The sequence below is a fragment of the Stigmatopora argus genome, chromosome 13, assembly GCF_051989625.1.
Source record: "Stigmatopora argus isolate UIUO_Sarg chromosome 13, RoL_Sarg_1.0, whole genome shotgun sequence".
In the NCBI taxonomy this organism is placed as follows: domain Eukaryota; kingdom Metazoa; phylum Chordata; class Actinopteri; order Syngnathiformes; family Syngnathidae; genus Stigmatopora; species Stigmatopora argus.
In genome coordinates, this window is record NC_135399.1 from 11,968,727 (window position 1) to 11,987,527 (window position 18,801).

An 18,801-nucleotide genomic window follows, 5' to 3' on the forward strand; every position below is an offset into this window, starting at 1 on the left:
TTTGTTGGACACTAAGAAGAAAATCATTTAATTTCATAAACAAAATAGCCTTACTATACGTGGTCTATAGCCTTAGAAAAAAGCCTTACAATACATGGTCTATTTTTCCCCACAAAAAATGGCCTAAATTTACATGGTCTACTTCTACATGCAGCAGAAATAAAACTCAAGAGGACTACATGAACTGAAAGTCTTTATTCTATGTGAATCTGAATTGAACAATTTTTTTTGGATTAAATGTTTCGAGGTTGCAGTCACAAGTGAGTTTTCATTGAAAGATCGAAGGGCTAAAAAAAAAATTGGGTTTTGATCTCCATTTAATTACAATGGAAACCTCCCACATCAACGAACACTAAACGATGCTAAGAAATACTAAAAGTTGTCAACACAGACACAATCATATCACAAACCGAGATCCTGGTATGAAATAAACCCATTGTCCAACATCCCCATCGAGACCTGAAGGGGGCAATATCCCCTAGGGAAGGAATGCCTATGTGTATGTATGTATGTATGTATGTGTGTGTGTGTGTGTGCGCATACGTAAGACATGTCATCAAGGTGCATCGAGCTGCTCAAGTAAAGTTCTTCTTCTTTTTTCCAGCTCGCCTTCGCTCAGTTCACTTCCAGAAGTTTCCCAACCTCCCTTTAAGGCAAAAAGAAAAAAAAAGTAAAGAAAAATCAACATTCTCATTTTTAGGAATCTTGAGATTTTTGACATTACAACCAGATGACCAAAATAAATAAACGTTTGCATTTGCATAACTTAACAGTAATATTATGATGTCGTTTTTCAATGCTAACCTCGTCCTTGGGGGCTTTGCCTTTGGGCGATTTGTGTTTGGAATCCGAATGGGACTTGGCTCGGGCCTTCTCGCCGTCCTTGTCCTTGTCGTTGTCTCGGTCTCTCTTGGAGTCGCGGTTTCCTTTCTTTTCGGTCACGTCCGAGTCGGGCGAGCCCTGTAGTCGTCACACGGCCGACATTTGTCAACCCTCCCCAAATGCCACTTCATTTCACTCGCTCTCTCTCAAATGATGAGTTTCACTTATGTCGAGAATGATTTGGTTCACTTACAGACTTGTGTCGTCTCTTCTTCGCCTTCTTCTTGTGCTTCTTGGACTTCTTGTAGCTTCTCTCTGGGGTGAGCGCTGGAAGGTGAGCTGCCATCCGACGACAAACGGGCACGACTTTCACTTACCTGACTCGGCACTGGACGAGCGCTCGGAAGGCGTCTTGGACGCCGAGCGCTTTTTCTTCTTGTGGTATTCCTCCTCTTCAGATTCCGAACCCTTAACGAACGGGAGAATCGTCATTTTCTTTAGTTGAACAGCAGAGAAACTTTTTGTATGTTTGTCTTGAAGATAATTCAAGAATGAATGGATTGCCATCAACCTTGCAGGTTGTTTGTAATATGAGGCTAAATGAAGTCACAGAGGTCAGATAATTAAAGAAGAAATAAAGGAATCATATTTGCAGAATAGTGAGCTGATTTTAGGAAAATTGGGTCAAAGGTTAGTAAGATGTATTCAAGATTGAATATATGGAGTACTATTAAAATTGGAGAATGTAATACGAAATGGAATTGGTGATTCAATTTTGTGGTAATAAGGTAAGAGGTCAGAGGTAAGAAAAATACTTTTTGGGGAAAAAAAGAAAACCTTCCAATACATTTTTTAAGTTAAAAAAAAGCCCTTCCTACATATTATATGGTCTACTTTTTTTTTTCAGTGGTTACATTTTGGGGCACAAGAGCAGATTTAGAGTACCTACTCTAACAAATATGGTTTGTGGTGGTTGTCCCCCCCTTACTGACCGATCGAGAGCGAGATCGCTTCCTGTGGTGCTTTTTGGACTTCTTGGAGTGCTTTTTGGTCTTGGAGTGGTGATGCTGGCACTCGTGCTACGCAAAGAGGAAGAAGAAAAAAGTTGCTTAAAGTAAAGTCAAATTTCAGTGGCCAGAGTGTGCTTCCACTAAAGCTCACCTCCAAGACGTGCATGAAGTCTTTGAAGATCCTCTTCCTCTCTGACTCCAGAGTGACATCTTCAAAGGCAGCCTCCTTCAAGAATCTTTCCCTAACCTGAAAAAAGCCATTAAAACATATGTAATAACTTCACTCCTTCGCTAGCATCGGCACCGACAGAATTCCAATTCATTTGAACCGGTGAGGGCCTTTCCCGGTTCCAATGGATTGGACGTCTTTATCGCCAACAGGGACAGTCGAAAGCTTTACTCACGGCCTCCCAAGAGTCGTCGGGCTCCAGCGAGGGCGTGGCCTGCTTCAACATGGCCTTGAAGGCCGCCTCTTTCCTCTTCATCTTTCTGGCTTCCTCCTTCTCACGCTCACGCTCCCTTGCCTCAGCTTTCTCCAGCAACTGAATAAAAATTGAAAAAAGTCAAATCAACTCTGGCATCATTTCCACAGAATAACGCGACCATAACAAGTCCATTGCGGCCGAAAAAGGCACTCACGCTGTTGAAGGCCAACTTGATATTCCCGGCATCAAGTGTGGTGGCTCTCTTGTCGGAGCTGATGACAGATCCAAAGTCATCAAAGGTGGTGTTGATTTCCACCAGGAAGCTCTTGTCCTGCCGAGACCGTGTTTAAAAAACATGATTCCAAAAATATTCAGAGGGTAGCACGCAAACTGGCTGGCGCTCACTTTCATGATGTCTTTAATAATTCTCTTCTCGTCATGGTAGCGCGCCTTCAAGTCCTCCACGTAGAATTTGAAGAGGTCCAGAGGAGTGGAACCTGCCGAATACGTCAAAGAGTTCCTTCTTTTTTCCACTTTAACAAAAGAATAGGAAATAAGTGGAAAACACCATAGACCCGCTAACAAAAATTTGGTATCTCTTGTTTCCTATGTGACTATTAAAGATTCTTGATAGCAGGGGTGACACAACTTTAATCTATCTCACATTTTAAACACCCAAGAGACGCTTCTTACCTGGCTGGCCCAGCATGTTGGCAAAACGGATGTCGGAACTCAACGTGGGGTACATCTCCATCCATGCCGACATGGAATGGAGCTGTCCATGGTCATGAAGCTCATCCAGAAATTTCTGGGACAAAAAAAGATTTTTTTAATGAAAGCACAAGCTCACATGGCGGCCGGCACCATCCATTTCAGAGCCGAGGCTTACCTGGAAAGACTCCCTGTTCTTGCGCTGTCGTCTCCTCTCCCTCAGAAGAGTCTTCTGCTTATCCTCTTCTTCCTCCTTCTCCAGTGCACGGATATGCTCCTCAAAGCAAATAAGAGCGTCCTCTTTGTCCATGTCTGCCAGTACAAAAGCAAATTTTTTCAACATGACAAGCTGCTCTTTAATTGCAAACTTAAAAAAAAAGAAGACTTGTGCCTACTTTGCAGTTCTTCATCCTCTGCAAACGTCGGATTATCGAGCAAGTACTGCTGGGCTTCTGACCAGGTGGTACGGTAGGTGACGTTGGCCATGTTGTCCAGAATATTCTTCAGAGCTTCCCAGTTTCTCTTCCTCAGCTGCTTAGCTTGTTCCTAAAGGAGAAAGAGGAAAATGTTAGCAACTCATTTGTGTATCCCCCAAGGAGGCCTCACCTTCTCCTTCTTTGCCAGGTAGAACAAAACATCCTCGTAAATCTCCTGTCTGTCCCTCTCGGGAACGCAGCTCCACACTTCCTGATCGTTGAACATCTGCTCTGCTTTCCTACAAATATACACATCTCAATTTAGAAAAAAATATACTCTAACAAAGCGTGAGCTACTCATTGACGTTACAGCTAGAAAGAAAAAAAATAAAAGGATTAAAGAACATACTTATATCTGGTGGTGGATGTCATCTTCTCATGGTTCTCCAAGAACCTCTGAAAGGTTTCTTTGGACTCCTTGTATTTAATTCGGGCCTCCTCCTTTTCCTCCTTCTCTGTTTGGACCTTGTAGGCATTAAACGCCTGCTTCTTCTCGCTAAGCTTAGGGAGAGCACTTCAAAAGAGCAAAATAACAATTCAAGGTCCGGGCTTCTAATGCAATCAAAAATTTCACAGCCAACTTTATACCTGTAGCGAGGGTCATTGATGATCAATTTCATAGCCTGTTCCCATGAAGAATTGGAGGACACGCCCTGAAACGCAAAAGGGCAAGATGAAACATTGCAGTGTTTAAGAAAATTAAAAAGAACAGGAAAAATAATTAAGTCGGTGAGAAAAAAATATATGCGTTGCCATCTGTATCCAAAAAAAAAACCTTCAACTGAGCTTTTATTAGAGAGTATTATGGGCTGACAGCATAAATAGAGGGAGAGACTGAAGTCTTTTTCAGTATGGAAAAAGTGGCTCAGTTCATTTTTTTGAGCAGCCTACAAAATAAAAAATAGATTATATCGTGTTATTAAAATCGATTTATGGGGAGAAAAATAGATATTTTATTTTGAGTCACATTGGCGAGTGGTTGTCCATTGCCATAAATTGACAAGTACTACACCTAAACCAAAGATGAAAATCCACACAAATCAGGTATTTTCTTGACATTTGAAGATGTGGGTTGTATTTCTTTGTCGAGACAAGATGGCGTGAGGGCCTACTCGGAAATGCACAAGAGTTATAGTGATGACTCATTTTTAGGGGGCGCACGGGGTGCGGCTTGGCCGTCCGTCATTGCCGTGTCACTGAGGACACATGCGAGCCGTGGCAATTGTTTTGGCAATCTCATCACTTGTCAGTTATTTAAATGCGTTCAAATGTGACGCACACTCGAAAGAGGTGTGCGTATGTTTTGTCTGAATAATCTAATCACGAATACATAGCTATTAGCACTTTTGGAAAATGGCAAAAAAAATACCCAAAGGGGAGCAACAGAATTAGAAAGTGACTAGTTATAGCAGCAAGTGTGGTTGCAAAGTGTTCAAACACTTTTCCACAGCAACAAGAGGTGACAATGCTACAACCTCTAAGGAGGGCCACGCAAGGTGTGTTGATTAACACACGAGGCTCGCGTCCGCCGGGATTTGGGTGACGGCAGTGATGATGTGAGAAAATATGGCTAGGATAAGTCTTCCAAATTTGACTTTTCACTGGGAAATTTTCCTTAAGGACTATTAATTTTGTGGTATGGAGAAAAATGACATGATTAGCTGTTGAGTCTGTGAGAATCTCAATAAGCTTTCAACATAATTCAGTCCCATGCAAAAAATAAGGGATATACGTCCAATCCAATTTAATTTAGGGGTGGCAGTGATCAGCCAATCACAAAAGAATAGATACATTTTTAAAAACCCAATCTTTTTTAACCGATTCTGAAGTGGAAGGATTTCAAGTAGGTATTCTTTGATTTTTTTTCGCTTCAGAGGAAATCATTTGGACATCCCTGTACTAAATGAAACCGAAGCCAGTCCAAGACCAGACATAACGTATCGTTTCTGGTGTAGGTTTGGGAATGTGGCCTCCTGAGATTGCCTACCTTCTCCTTTAGAAGCTCTTTGAAGGCCAGCTTGGCCTCCTCTTTCGTGTTCCATTTCAAAACCTTCTTCTGAATTTCTGGACGCAGTTCCTCCGTCTTGACTTCGACACTAAGATTTAAGGAAAATTGACTTTGACGCTACGGATCCACGAGCAATATTCAGACGGCAAAAAAAACGGCAAGTGCATACTACCTGGTCGTAGTCTCGGCGGCACTGTCCGACGAAGCCACGGCGGGAGGGTCGACGGTCTTGACCTCTGGCGCCTGGGAAATTTGCACTTCTGGGACCGCTTCCACCGCCTCCGCTTCCTTCGCAGGAGCCGTGGGCGCTTGCAGGCTTTCGATCTGCTGCGTGGGTTCAGGGGTGACGCCCGGAGCCATTACTTCTGAAGTGCTTTAAAAAGAAAAGACAGGATTTAATAGCACTGCGACTAAAATCTAATTTTATTCAAGAAAAGCGTGAGCGCTTACCCGTTCTCTTCAGCTTTAATCATGGCTGCAACAAAACAAAACACCATTAGGATCTTTTGTTTTCAATTCAAAGCATTGCCGAGATAAGAGAAAAGCACTGGGTTAACACACCATGTTACCCTTGCACATAATTAAAAATTGAGTCATTCTTTTGCAAGCCAATTTAATAAGTGAAGGCTCATTAAAGAGTCAACGGATCCCTTACCTTCCAGCTCCTCCAGATCTTTGGGCTTGGTCCATCTGGACTCTTTCGTCTGAGAGTTGTAGTAGTATGGCTTCCCTGCATCTGACTTATATTCTTTCCATGGACATTTGGACAGCAATTGCTGCGGGGCGCAAGCACAACATTGTTTTAACTATTACACATTGCCAGGTATTGAGATATTTTAAAAAAAAAGGTCAACAAACAAATTGATTGCATACTTCTGCAGGAGACTTGAGATCCTCTGGTTTTTCCCATGTGGACTGCTTGGTCTCTGTGTTGTAGAAATAAGTTTTCCCATCTAGTGATTTGTGTTCAGTCCAGAGGGATTTCTAAGATGAACAAAAGCCAAACAAAAACAAGTTCGTCAGGACAGCAGTACCATGACATTATGTGAATATAAAATTATTACCTATCTGTTTTATTGTATTTTTAGCTGACATGCTGATTACTTTCTTAAGGGACAAAATTGTTCGCAATGTTCCTCACAATTAATCAATTAAGAATTTTGGCAGAATAATAAACTGTCTAATCCAAGGATGTCAGACTCAGGTTGGTCCGTGGGCCGCGTTAACGTCAACTCGATTTCATGTGGGCCGGACCATTTTAGATATAATATTTAGATTTTTTCATCAACTCTCATCAGGGTTTGAAAGTTTGTTGGGGGAAACCATGAATGACTGTAAAAAAAAAATGTTTCCACAACATCCTTGTCTTACGAACCTTCTTAGGCTGCTCTTCCTGTCCAGATCCATTTGTCGTACTCTGTGAAAAGCACCAAAGACATGCAAGTCAGAAGGTATCAGGAGGTCATTAGGTGAACTTTACTGATGACAAAAATGTTACTTACAGTGGTTCCAGGTGCAGCTGTTTCAAATAAAATTTAAAAAAGTGAGTTAGATAAATGTACAATGAAACGTGCAAGATGGTTGGTGACGTAAAAGTGCTTACCTGGGTTGTCAACACCAGGCTTTTGAGGAGACAAAAGGAATAATTAATTTCCAAAAGCACCTTCAACAATAGGCAATGAATAATGAAAACGTCTGACATTGTTTGACCTGTGTGACGGTTTTTCTAAAACATCTCAATAGAATTAATTGTACTGATTAAGTGTATTCTATGTAGGCTCTTTCATGCCACTTGATTAACGATGCTTCTTCACAATAACTCCAAAATCTGAAATAATATGCGGTCCAATTAAAGCCGATTGACATCTAAAGCTTAAGTGAAAATAAAGGAATCTTTCATTATCATTCCTGTCAAAAGGCTGTTTACTTGTCTCCGGCAGCAATGTGTCCGACATAAGCACTACTTGCGGTGTACTTTTCGAAATATGAATGTGAGGCGGCATGCCGATGATGAAAGGCAGAGAGAGGAGAGTTACCGGCCCACTCGGCTGTACGGTCGCAGCTGGCAGGCGCGGAGGCAGCATCATCCCCATCATGGGTGGGATCATTCCTTGCATCTATTAAAAGGAGCATCGTGAAATATTCATCTGGCATTTCCATAGTCTTCAGACAAGGCGCTGGCATCCAGAGCTAAAAGCTTGCGAAAGTGAGAGCCAACGCACGCTGCCGAGTTAATGGCGCGACGACACTGCCTGCAATCTGTGAAAGACTTGCCATGCACGACAACCCCCCCACAATCTTCTCACATTTCAGGATCGCATATGCCAGCAAAAGGTGACAAACCAAAGGCTACAAATATCACAAGCATGCAACTGTAAGATAACTGACGTAAATCGGGAAAGTTAACAATGCTAAATTTTCTGACATTTTTTAACATTAATTAAATAATTTCCTTTTTTTTTTTACCAATAAGGAGTGTAAAAATCAACCATTTCATGGCGAGATGTATCGATTCTTCGAAAACAATTGTCGATCTATGATTGATGTCATGTAACATTATGTGCATATTTATTCGGCTAGTGCCACCATTAGCACTGTACTTTGGTTAGAAAAGAAACTGCTGGCAATAAAACTGAGATGAAATTGCAACGAAGACTGACCTGTCCCATTGCGGGCGCTGACATGGATGGCAATAAACCAGGGGGTATAATGCCAGGTGCCATCGCAGTCATGTTGGGTGGACGTTGCCCTATCGGGGGCATCCCCATAGGGGGGAAATGAGTTGGTATTCCTGGTGGTCCCATCTGGGCAGAAAAAAAGCAGATTAAAAAAACAAGCACGAGTTTGCACCAAAGAGATTGCAAATTATTCATCTGCACTGATAAACTATTTAAAAAAAACAGGCTCCAAGTGACAATAGGCACTGCTCGATCTTACATAGTACAAGTTTCTTTATTTTATTTAGTTTCTTTGGTTTATTTATTAAAAAACTGGATCCAAGGGACAATAGGCACTGTTCGGTCTTAAATAGTACAAGTTTTATTATTTTATTTAGTTTCTTTGGTTTATTTATAACAAGGAAGTTTGATATCACGAGTTGGATTTAAAATTAATTTCATTGTCCATCTTTTTTCATTGAGTTTAATACATTTTACTTTCTAAATGTGAACTATTTTACAAGTGCTCTTGGTAAATTAGACAATTTAAATAGCTTGATAGAATAATTAAATACACATTACACAATTTGAAGGAAAAGAAACATGGGTAGATGCAATGTGCCACAACACCTGAATGTCTCATTGATTCACATGCGTCTCAACTGCGGTAGCCTTGAACGGCAAAACGTATAAACGGTGCTTTCTTGAAAGATCGAAGCCAGTTACAATGTAATAAATGATGATTAGACTTAATAGAATAGCTCTTATTTTGTAATAACCCCCAATTGGCCCCTTTTTCTTCTGAAAAGGGGTCAAACTTTAGCGTTTTTCCAGGTATTAGCTACGTCTTGCGAAAACTTTAGCATAAAGCTAACACCAGACCAGAAGCTAAACCGCACTTTTGAGGATAAAGGAGCATTCGTTTCTAAACAATTGCACCAAATACACACGTTTTAACTCTTTAATAATCGCGATCGAGCAAAGGTAGATCCACATTCTTTCTGATTTTGCTGTAAAGGTGAAGTTGTTTTAAACGATCTTAAACTCACCATGATGATTAGAGGGGAGCGCCGAGACTCTGGTGGGAGCACGTCGCAACAACGAGCGCTGCAATTGGCTCAAATTCCGTTGAATGATGGGTATCATATAAGCATGGCTAGATGTCCAATGTACTCTGTAAGGCAAATGAATGGCTGTCGTCGCTTCTCGCCACATTGTGTCTGACAAATATGACGAAACGTATTAATAAAGTCAAGAGATCGTGTACTTTAAAATGGCTATACGCTGCTCAAAATTAAAACCGTTTTCAAACGTATTTTTTTTATATTCACCCCTAAACCCACACTGAATCAGATGTTTTCGATTTGAATTATTATTTAGGAAATCCCCATTAACCCCCAAATCAACATTTATGAAACAACAAACACACAACAACTTTCTTCCTTTCATAACATCGATCTGTCGTTGCTTCCTTTCCTTTTTTTCATATTATCTCTTTTTTCCTTCGTAACTTCCTCAAAGTCATTATGGATTTCTTTCCTCCATACTTAACCTTATATCTCATGTCATCTCATCTCATTTTCTGAACCGCTTCATCCTCATTAAGGTCGCAGGGGGTGCTGGAGCCAATCCCAGCTGACTCCAGGCCAGAGGCAGGGGACACCCTGAATCGGTGGCTAATCGATCGCAGGGCACAAGGAGACACCACTACATAATTCTTGTTGACCACCTCCTTTCTTCTATTCCCACTTTTCCTTTGTTTTTTTTTTAATATGCCTTTGCCCCACTCTTTGTATACAATTTACGGGTGACAGACGTTTGTTCTTTTTATTGGTGGTATCTCAACGGGTGCTGATTTCAGAGGCCAGAGGGAGAGCATGTTGTTCATAGCAAAATTACTTTGGTGGATAGGGGATCATTTGGAGTGGTTGCAGCGATTTCCCAATTACTGAAGTCTGCAAAGCAGCTCTCCTGCTTGGATGTCGCTGGAGTGATTTCCTGTGATGATGATGATGATGATGATGAAAAGGAAGGACGAGCTCCATTCTTTTCTTGGGCTATATGATGTATAAAATTGCAACTGCATGTCCGATTAAATAGCTCACTGGTCAATAAAGAACGACTATTTCATTCCATAGTTAGGCAAAACAAAGAACAAACTTGGATTTTTAGTCAAATTGACTCAATGACTAAGTTCATAACTTGTATTATAGGATAACATGTAAAGGCAGAAAACAAACATTTATAAAAGATCAGATAACATGGAATAGGATACTTTTTTAAAAAAGCGACATAAAAGGCAAAGTGAATTTTTATAAATCATTTAATTGTAAAATATTTTACAAATGAATCCTTATGAAGCACCAGTGGACTGGTGTTTTCAGTAGTGCATTTTTGTCAAAATTATGATCATTAGTGTACATAATCATCTCACAACTTCAGCAATCAGTCAGTCAGCACTCTCCATTTGTCCTGGGGAAATGTATTGACACGATGTCAACACTGCATACAGTATTTGACTTGAAATCCATTCATCCCATTGTATTGATTTCAATTGTTACAAAACCCAAATATGAAAAAAAGGAAATAAAAGCAAGCCGGGCTTTACTGATGGACCTGCAAGCTTTCCACTCCACCACGTCTTCAGTACCATCTTTTTCGTTTTAGTATTTCTATTTCTCAGTCTGAGCCCCACGTTTTTGTTTTACCCAGTGCTGAATTACAATGTGGGTAGTGATCGACAGTGTATGAGCTTGTTAATGTTGGCCCGTAGTCCTTTGGTAGCGGGCCCCTCCCACGACACGCCTAGCTCGTGGTTGACCTGCCTGGGGGGCACTCTTCCCTCATTTATTGATCGGCTTCCTGTCAAGAATGCTCAACGTAACCATCAACAACACAAAATCACAGTTGTTACAAAGCGTTCTCCAAGGAAACAAGAAATACTTGCTTGGGTGGGATTTTACAATGTGGGTATATAAGGCCGAACGAAGGGTGACACTTTTACACTATTTTCTTTAATTGGTCCCACTGAGCATTGACATGAGGAAGAATACTGACCTATTTGAGTTTACTAAAACATTTAAAGTATCCTGATGCTTTCTCAAATTAAATAATCTGGTAAATGTTAATAACCAAGTGTGAGTCATTTATAACCAACGACATGAGTTTAAAGATAGAATGCTATTATCTGCTATAGATCTGTACTTCATTGACAAATATGGATTAGTTTTTATAATTAAAATTAAATACTGTACATAAAAATCTTCCTGGAAGCTTCTTTAAATTTATTTACTTGTTTTTCTATAATTAATGATAACATTTTAAAAGACAATAAATTAACAATGATTCTTAGCTCATTCAGTCTCTCTTCATTTATGTAGGCAGTCTTTTTTTTTAAACACTAGCTGCTGATGATAAGGATATCATCACAGTGACCAATTGTGTTTTAGAGTCCTAAAGGATTGCATGTCTATCAATATCATAAACAGCTTATGAGTTAAAATGAACTAACAACGTAAAAAAGAAAAAAATCAAACTTGGTCATTGAGCACACAGGTGTGCCTAGCTGTGATTCATCTGCATCTTTTATGATGCATTATTCATGGTCTCTTTAAAATAAATGATATTCTTACTTAATTAGTTTTGCTCTCTCATCGCCTACAAAAAAACATAATGTCCTCTTCCCTGCTCGGTTATCTAATAGCCCAATCAATAATGACAGTGAAGATTGTAAAGAAAAAAAAATCATGGCAATGTCCACCCTGGGACTTTTTTTTAATCTACAGGCCAGGGCATTTTTAGACCCCCCGAGATGAGAAGAGGTGAAGGTAAGAACGGAAGCCCAGTGGGGAAAAAAAACGGACAATGAAAACATAAACATTTCAGAGCTGGTATAGTGGGGGCAAATTGCTACACAAGCTTGGAAAAGCCATGGTTAATGCATTCATATCCATCATTTAGTATATAAAAATCTCTCCCTCCATATCTGTGCTTCCCATTTAATAGCACAAGCACACTCATCCATGTTTTATCAGTTTTCCTTGGATGGATTTGTCAGAGTCTACCATCAGACATGCTTGCTGAATGTCAAAACTAAATGTCAGACGCCATATCCAGCAGACAATCGTGCAATTGGAGAATGGTAGTGCTGGGAGATAAGTCAGGCGCCATGTGATTTCTTATTCGGCTTGCAGTAGTCAGCAGAATGCCTTGCTCCGGTGGACGTGTCGCGTCGCAGACACATTGTCAGAAAATGAATCGCTCAGGTTTCGGCTGACATTCTGTCAACTTCAGAGCAAGACGCTGGATGAGCGTTAAATCGGAATTAAACACGTACGCAACTCATTTGCTTTCAGACCAACTTTTCAGCGCTCTGATGGCCTCTCATCATGAAGAGTTGATTAAATCAGATTGATATTTTATTATAGTCCTTTTATGGGTTTCTTAATGTAAAGAAATGGGAGTGTAAGGTTAGTTAAGGCTGGCCCGGTGGTGTGAGTGGTTAGTGTGTCGGTCTCACAGCTCTGGGGTCTTGGGTGCAAGTCCAGGTTGGTCTACCTGTATGCAAAAGTTTTTCTGCATAGCAACTTTGTGCCAGGATAGAAAAAAACATACAAATTAGTTATTTTTAACAACAGTTTTGCATTCTGTTGGTACATTTTGGTAAACGGTGTGTACAGTTTTGTGGATATATATTAATTATTTGTACGCGTATGTGTACAGTTTGCTAATTTGTACTCACAGATGACTACATTTTTGTGTTTGTAAAATGTGTGGATGCGAGAGTTTCAGTCGTGAAAACATTTCAGGAGATTTTTTCATGGTGTTTGAGTATTTTAATAGAGTGGGAAAGCATTTCAGTAGTGATTTGGAGCCTTGAGTCATTAGTCATTGGTTTGTGTGACAGCATTTCAGTCGTGTGGTGTATTTTTTTAATGGTGTTTGTGAGACGTTCTTTGTGGTTGTGAAAGTGTTTTAGTTGAGCGTTTGAGATTTCTGTCGTGTAATTAAGGGGGAACAGAAAATCGTGTTGGGCCGAGTGATTAATGTCTCTCTCAACCTCACTATCTCTCCGTGCAGTGCACAGCAGTCTGCCTTTTTTTTTAGTTGTGTACCAAAGACTAGCAAATAGCACAATCACTTTATTAATACACATTGAGGGATAAACTGCGGCAAAAAACTTAAAGAGTCCCAATATATTTGATAACTGAAGACTCCTGGTACAGCCAAAATATGCACCAAAAGTTCACTTTTGGGCAAGTCAATTTAAGGTAATTTTGTCACAAATGCTTTCTTTTATTCTCACAATTTTAAACATTTTAAGGGCAGAATTGTGCTGCGCCAAGAGCCCTTGATGCATGTTCTGAATGTTTCCCCGGCACTCCCCGCCCCGAACGTAAGTGAGATTTCTGTCGTGTAATTACAGGGAACAGAAAAAAAATCGTTTTGGACCAAATGATTGATGTCTCTCTTTTTGTAGCTCACATCCCACTATCTCCTCCTGCTGTGCACAGCAGTGTGTCTTTCCCCCAGCTGGAATTTGTGTACCAAAAACTTAAGCTTCTTAATAACACAATCACTTGCACTGATACATACTAGGGGGCAAACTATGGCAAAAAAGCCTTAAAGATGGCTAAAATATCTGATATCTGGACTTTTTAAGGTTCATTCCATATGCGCAAAAGCATATGAAAGTTGCCTATAAAAATTGTAAGATGAGGTAACTAAATCAATAAAAAAAATTACAAGCTTAGTCATGACAAAAAGGAAATGCATTTTAATCATAGCAAACTTTTTCTAACATTTCCTAGTAGAAATATACCTTATTTCTACTTGAATAAAACATTCACTCACTTTACACGAACACACTGAGATGGTTAAGGTCAAGGTCGAAGGTCATAGTGCAGATATAAGGAGTCAACGCACAAGAGATATGGGTGAAAACAAAACAAAAATATCGTATCGTGTATCATATCATATACCATAGCAGAATCCCATGTATGGATTTGAATAATGCTTCATATACTGTATGCTCAATTCATCTATTTTATAAACAAGAGTCAACCTTGAGACAATTTTTTTCAGTGCTCATCACTCCTAAACAAAAAGGCAACTATCTGAGTATTAATAATAATAAACCTATTGTTTGCAGAATAAATTGGAACTGCAAAAGCAATAGCAATCAAATGAAAACTGTACAGAAAACAAGATTTTGACCCGATCACACTCTCATTTCAATCTCTTTTATGGATGAAACAGGTTCAAATATTGGAAAATGACTTGCCTTTAAAAAAGGAGATGTCAAGTGTTTATGAAAAGGTTTGATTCTTCATCATTTTGCACTATTGCTTCTCTTTAAATGTGTGCGACGTAATGATAGAAAATGGGAGGTCACAGCATCATCCTCCATTACACTTTGTCACCAATTTGGGAACAAAAAGATCCCTTCGGCTGCGAGGATCCCCTGTTGCGATAACTCCCCAAATCCATTTCCTTCGCACGGCCCTGCAACTGAGTTGGCTGTCGTGTGTTGCATGTGATAAGCACTCAAACACATGCAATAGGCAGGCACATGTGAGAAATGCATCCTTAATGGCTTCATTTCTACATGAGATTGAAAAAGCCACGTGACATAATATTCACCAGGTACATAACATACTATGCATCGAAAACACTTCAACTACGTGTGTGCCTTTTTTTCCCTCCATCTCCGGCTTATCTCATTTTAGTTAGTGAGCTGCTATGTAATCTGCAGCTTTTAAAGCAAGGATTACTTACCCTGAAAAACAGTTTGCACCATTTTGAAGTCATCTGATTTGAATCCCTATCTTCAAGTCACAGCACGGCTGCTTGCGACCAAAGCGAGAGAGAGAAAAAAAATCAAAATTGACTGCCATTATGTTCTTTTTTCTGTAATTATGTGAAGTGGCAGCCAGTTAATCCGCACCAATCGACATTTATCCAATTTTACAACAAATAATGAAGAACAATCTTAACTAGTAGTAGAACTTTATCCTAATTGCCAAGTTACTCACAGTAATACCATATAAAGTAAAAAATGGTCATGCAACTATTGTGCAGGAATCAGTTATATTTTACCATTATATTAACTATGTAAAAATGTTATATATTTACATTTTTTAATTTGACTTTATTTTACATCACCTTTACTGTCACCTTCAACCATGGTTTTCTAAACTACAGCCCGTGGGTCAATTGAGGCCCACAACTCAGTTTATAGCAAATGAAAATATCATTATCATATGTATCATGTCATCAATGTGGCCATCATAAGAAGTTTGAGTTCAGCCTACATTCTGTTGCACTTATATTTACATCAGCTGGAGTTATTCTCTTAAAAAGTCCATCTCCATTAGCCTGGCGGTTAATACTTAAAAATACAATTTAAACAGCCAATTATTTTAAAAATCTTAATCCAATCCAATGTTTAACAAATACAAGAGGATTTCAAGTTGTCCCGTTGCATCATTTGATTTTTTTTCACAGTTTGGACACCCCTGCCCTAAACCAACTGCATTTTGTTAATAAACACCACAATAAAAACACTTAAACTGTACACTTGTTGATAAACGTGTGCTTCTTGTATTACAAGTGACAGCAAGAAATACTACGTACTCGGTAAATTGATCAGTTCCTACAGTAGTTTTAACATTGTACAGATGCCAACTAGTGCAAAATTCCCATTGCCATGAAAGCTGACCTTACATGTTTTGGAATAGATGAACATCAGGTGTCGAATGGGACTTAAATCACACAGGAGATGAGTGGGTAGTGTGCTGTGAAATGAGGAAACACGACAACTCCCAAAACACTTCGATCGTAACACACAGATTGTGGGAAAGGTTTAACATGAGTTAAGCGAGAAGACACAGGGGGAAAAAACGCCTGGCACATCTGGCAACAGCAATTAGATGCGGAAGGCCGATCACTTCGCTAGCCACTTGAGACCACAACAGTTTTTTTTGGATTTGAACTCCACTTGCACGCAGCCGACCGGATTTTTCATCACATAATATTATTAGTAACATTATTAGGAGGTTCTCCTGCGGATGAAGAAATAATAGACATCTTCTTCGCACAACGTCGATACATTCATGATGAGCGTTAAGGGGGTGGGTTCATTGCGGCAAGTTAGCCTGAATGTTAATGTGGTAGCATCGTTGGCTAACGAAGCTAACGTGGGTCACCCTTTGCCGCCTGTGATCGACCATCTTAATGAGGTACAGTCGTCCAACACTTTTTTGCACGTGTTTTATAAGTAGTAACACATCGTTGACAAATGAAACCAGAACATCTTGGGGCTAATGTCCCTTCAGGACCATGGACAGTGGTGTGGGTCACCCTTTGCCTTATCGTAAGATTTACCCAAGGTGGAAACAGATTTTAGGGGAAAGCAAATAAAGTGAATTAATATTCCATTGATTATGCAAGGAAAACAATCCCATGCCATTTATGAATTTATTTGGCCAAACTTCCAGCTTCATCGTCCTCACAGATGTGACCGCTGATTTGGATATTCATTCCTCTGGATGCACCTGCTCCCGCCGGTCTGTAATGAGCGTGAGGTGTGTGCACGCATGACCCACATGACAAAAATCCCTCTAAGAAACTTCAATAACAAGCTGGAGAATAAACTCACATCACAACAAAAAGCCATTTTTTAACTTAATTGTGGACGTTTTAATCAACGCGGTAACCCACATTTGGACTTTCAATGTGATGTCTATCTAAAATTTTGATTCGCCGAGAGGATTCTGCTGTATATTCATTGTTTCCGAATAGGAGATTTCGCTAAAACAATTTCTATTATATGCTAGTTGGAGTGAATGTACAGCAAATTAATTTCAATACATGAAGAAAAAAATGCCCATTTTTCCTTTTTGTTTTTTTGCTAGTGCATTTTGTGTGAGCCTTTACACACGTTTTCTAAATAAGATTGTTTTCCATAAAAAATAAAATAAAAAGCTAAATAAACAATTATGTATCATTATGTATTAGTACCAGCTGTGTCTTTGAGAACAAAACAGTAATTGTTATACTATCGATTTTTCTATTCATAACCCCACAATTTGCATGTAAGGTCAACTGAGGACTCCATATTAATATTATTATGTAGTATATTTTTCCAGCCTATATTTTGATGTGCAGTGACAGTTTTAAACGCAATAACTTCCATTGACAGTGTTAAATCAATCGATTTAAATGTTTCAGTGGAAGTTTAAATGTATTCATGTCACATTGGCTCCAGTATTTAATTGTTGGAATGGATGGTATGTACAATATATGGTATTGTATTGAACTTGAAGCTGCTAATTTAAAGACAAACCCATTCTAATTTTGGACAATTCTTTCCATCTGCCAAGCCCAGATTTGTTCTGGAGAAATCCTGTCCACTCGCCCAAACCCGCTTTCATTTGGGGCCACGCTCCGTTTGTGTTTCTTCTTTCCCGATAGCATAAATCACGCAGCCGTCAGACATTCCATTAAAAGAGCAGGCGATTTGTTTCCTTACGACATTCACTCCTTTCGAGCTCACCTCCACGTGTCCAGAGGGGGACTTTAGTTTTTTAATCTGGCTTTCATAGAAATAGATAAGCATCTCTTTTGGCAGCCGTCGTGCCAGGTCTTTGATTTAGATCGGGTCCGACGCACAGAAGCGGTTAAATGCAAATTAAAATTAGTTTTTTTCACTGCCTCTAATGGTGAGCACCAAAAGGCTCAGTCGCTTCCTGATACTCCTTTAATGACGTCTCTCAATCACTGAACACAAACAAAACTTCACGAGGCGCTTTGCCGTGATCGCCGATATGCAATGAAGGGGAAAGTAATCCCTGGAGATTTGAGCGATTTTGTATCCAAGGATTAACTCGGGCGTATGATTTACTTTTTCTTTGGCTTTAATTTTTTTTAATGAAATACCTGCACCACACATGCAAATCAGGGTGTGGATGGAGTATTTGAGCTAATATCACTTCTTCAGGATATCTGCAATAAATGCAAAAATGGACTTCAAACACATGAAGAGAAAAATTGCACTCAAATGAGCACCAACGGTGCAATTGTTGTAGATGTGAAAACACATGTAAACTGAACACCTTTTCTGTACACTGCATCCGAAAGAGGCGTTCACCTTCAGTTCATCTGTCCCAACTGTCGCTGGAGCAGAGCAGTATTCAAAGGCTAATGTGATGTGACAGTTGTCAAACCGCGGAACGTGTAACCTCCCATCCATCTCGGAAATATTTGGCGCTCCTTGCTTTTTATAGACTGAAAAAAAGAAGGCTTAGTATCCTTTAAAAGTCCCATGTTCAAGCAGAAGTCATCTTGGGTTAAAATCAATCCTGTTTCCATCCATTTTCTGAGCCGCCTTTTCTCCCTAGGGTCGCAGGGGTGCCGGACCCTATCCCACAACGGTCAGTAGGCAGAGTATATCCGTAATTGTTTGGCAGCCAAGTCAGTGAACACGGAGACTAACAACGACGCACTCACAAACTCATACCCACGGACAATTCGGAGTGCATTTGCAAAGAATGTAATACTTGCAGTAACAAGATTGTGATACATGATCATCCATCAGAAAATGTTTTTTTTACCATTGCAGAATGATTGTTTTGGATTTACTGTGTTTATCCAAGTGACTTGGGAGTCTACAAGCCTAAGCAATAATACGGT

General features: G+C 39.7%; 1 protein-coding gene across 1 annotated transcript; it reads right to left on the reverse strand.

Annotated features, from left to right (window-relative positions):
- Positions 1-176: 176 nt before the first annotated feature.
- prpf40a (PRP40 pre-mRNA processing factor 40 homolog A) lies at positions 177-9,292 on the reverse strand. The gene is made up of 26 exons (XM_077617142.1): positions 9,159-9,292; positions 8,113-8,256; positions 7,489-7,569; positions 7,056-7,074; positions 6,955-6,971; positions 6,828-6,869; positions 6,326-6,436; positions 6,108-6,228; positions 5,903-5,927; positions 5,625-5,825; positions 5,432-5,540; positions 4,033-4,097; positions 3,794-3,958; positions 3,575-3,683; positions 3,364-3,514; positions 3,147-3,280; positions 2,951-3,065; positions 2,663-2,754; positions 2,472-2,588; positions 2,237-2,374; positions 1,984-2,079; positions 1,815-1,901; positions 1,200-1,290; positions 1,076-1,137; positions 805-960; positions 177-646 (listed from the first exon to the last, which is right to left on the reverse strand). The coding sequence occupies exons 1-26, from the start codon at positions 9,159-9,161 to the stop codon at positions 557-559; spliced, it is 2,541 nt and encodes an 846-aa protein (XP_077473268.1). The 5' UTR covers positions 9,162-9,292; the 3' UTR covers positions 177-556.
- Positions 9,293-18,801: the final 9,509 nt, after the last annotated feature.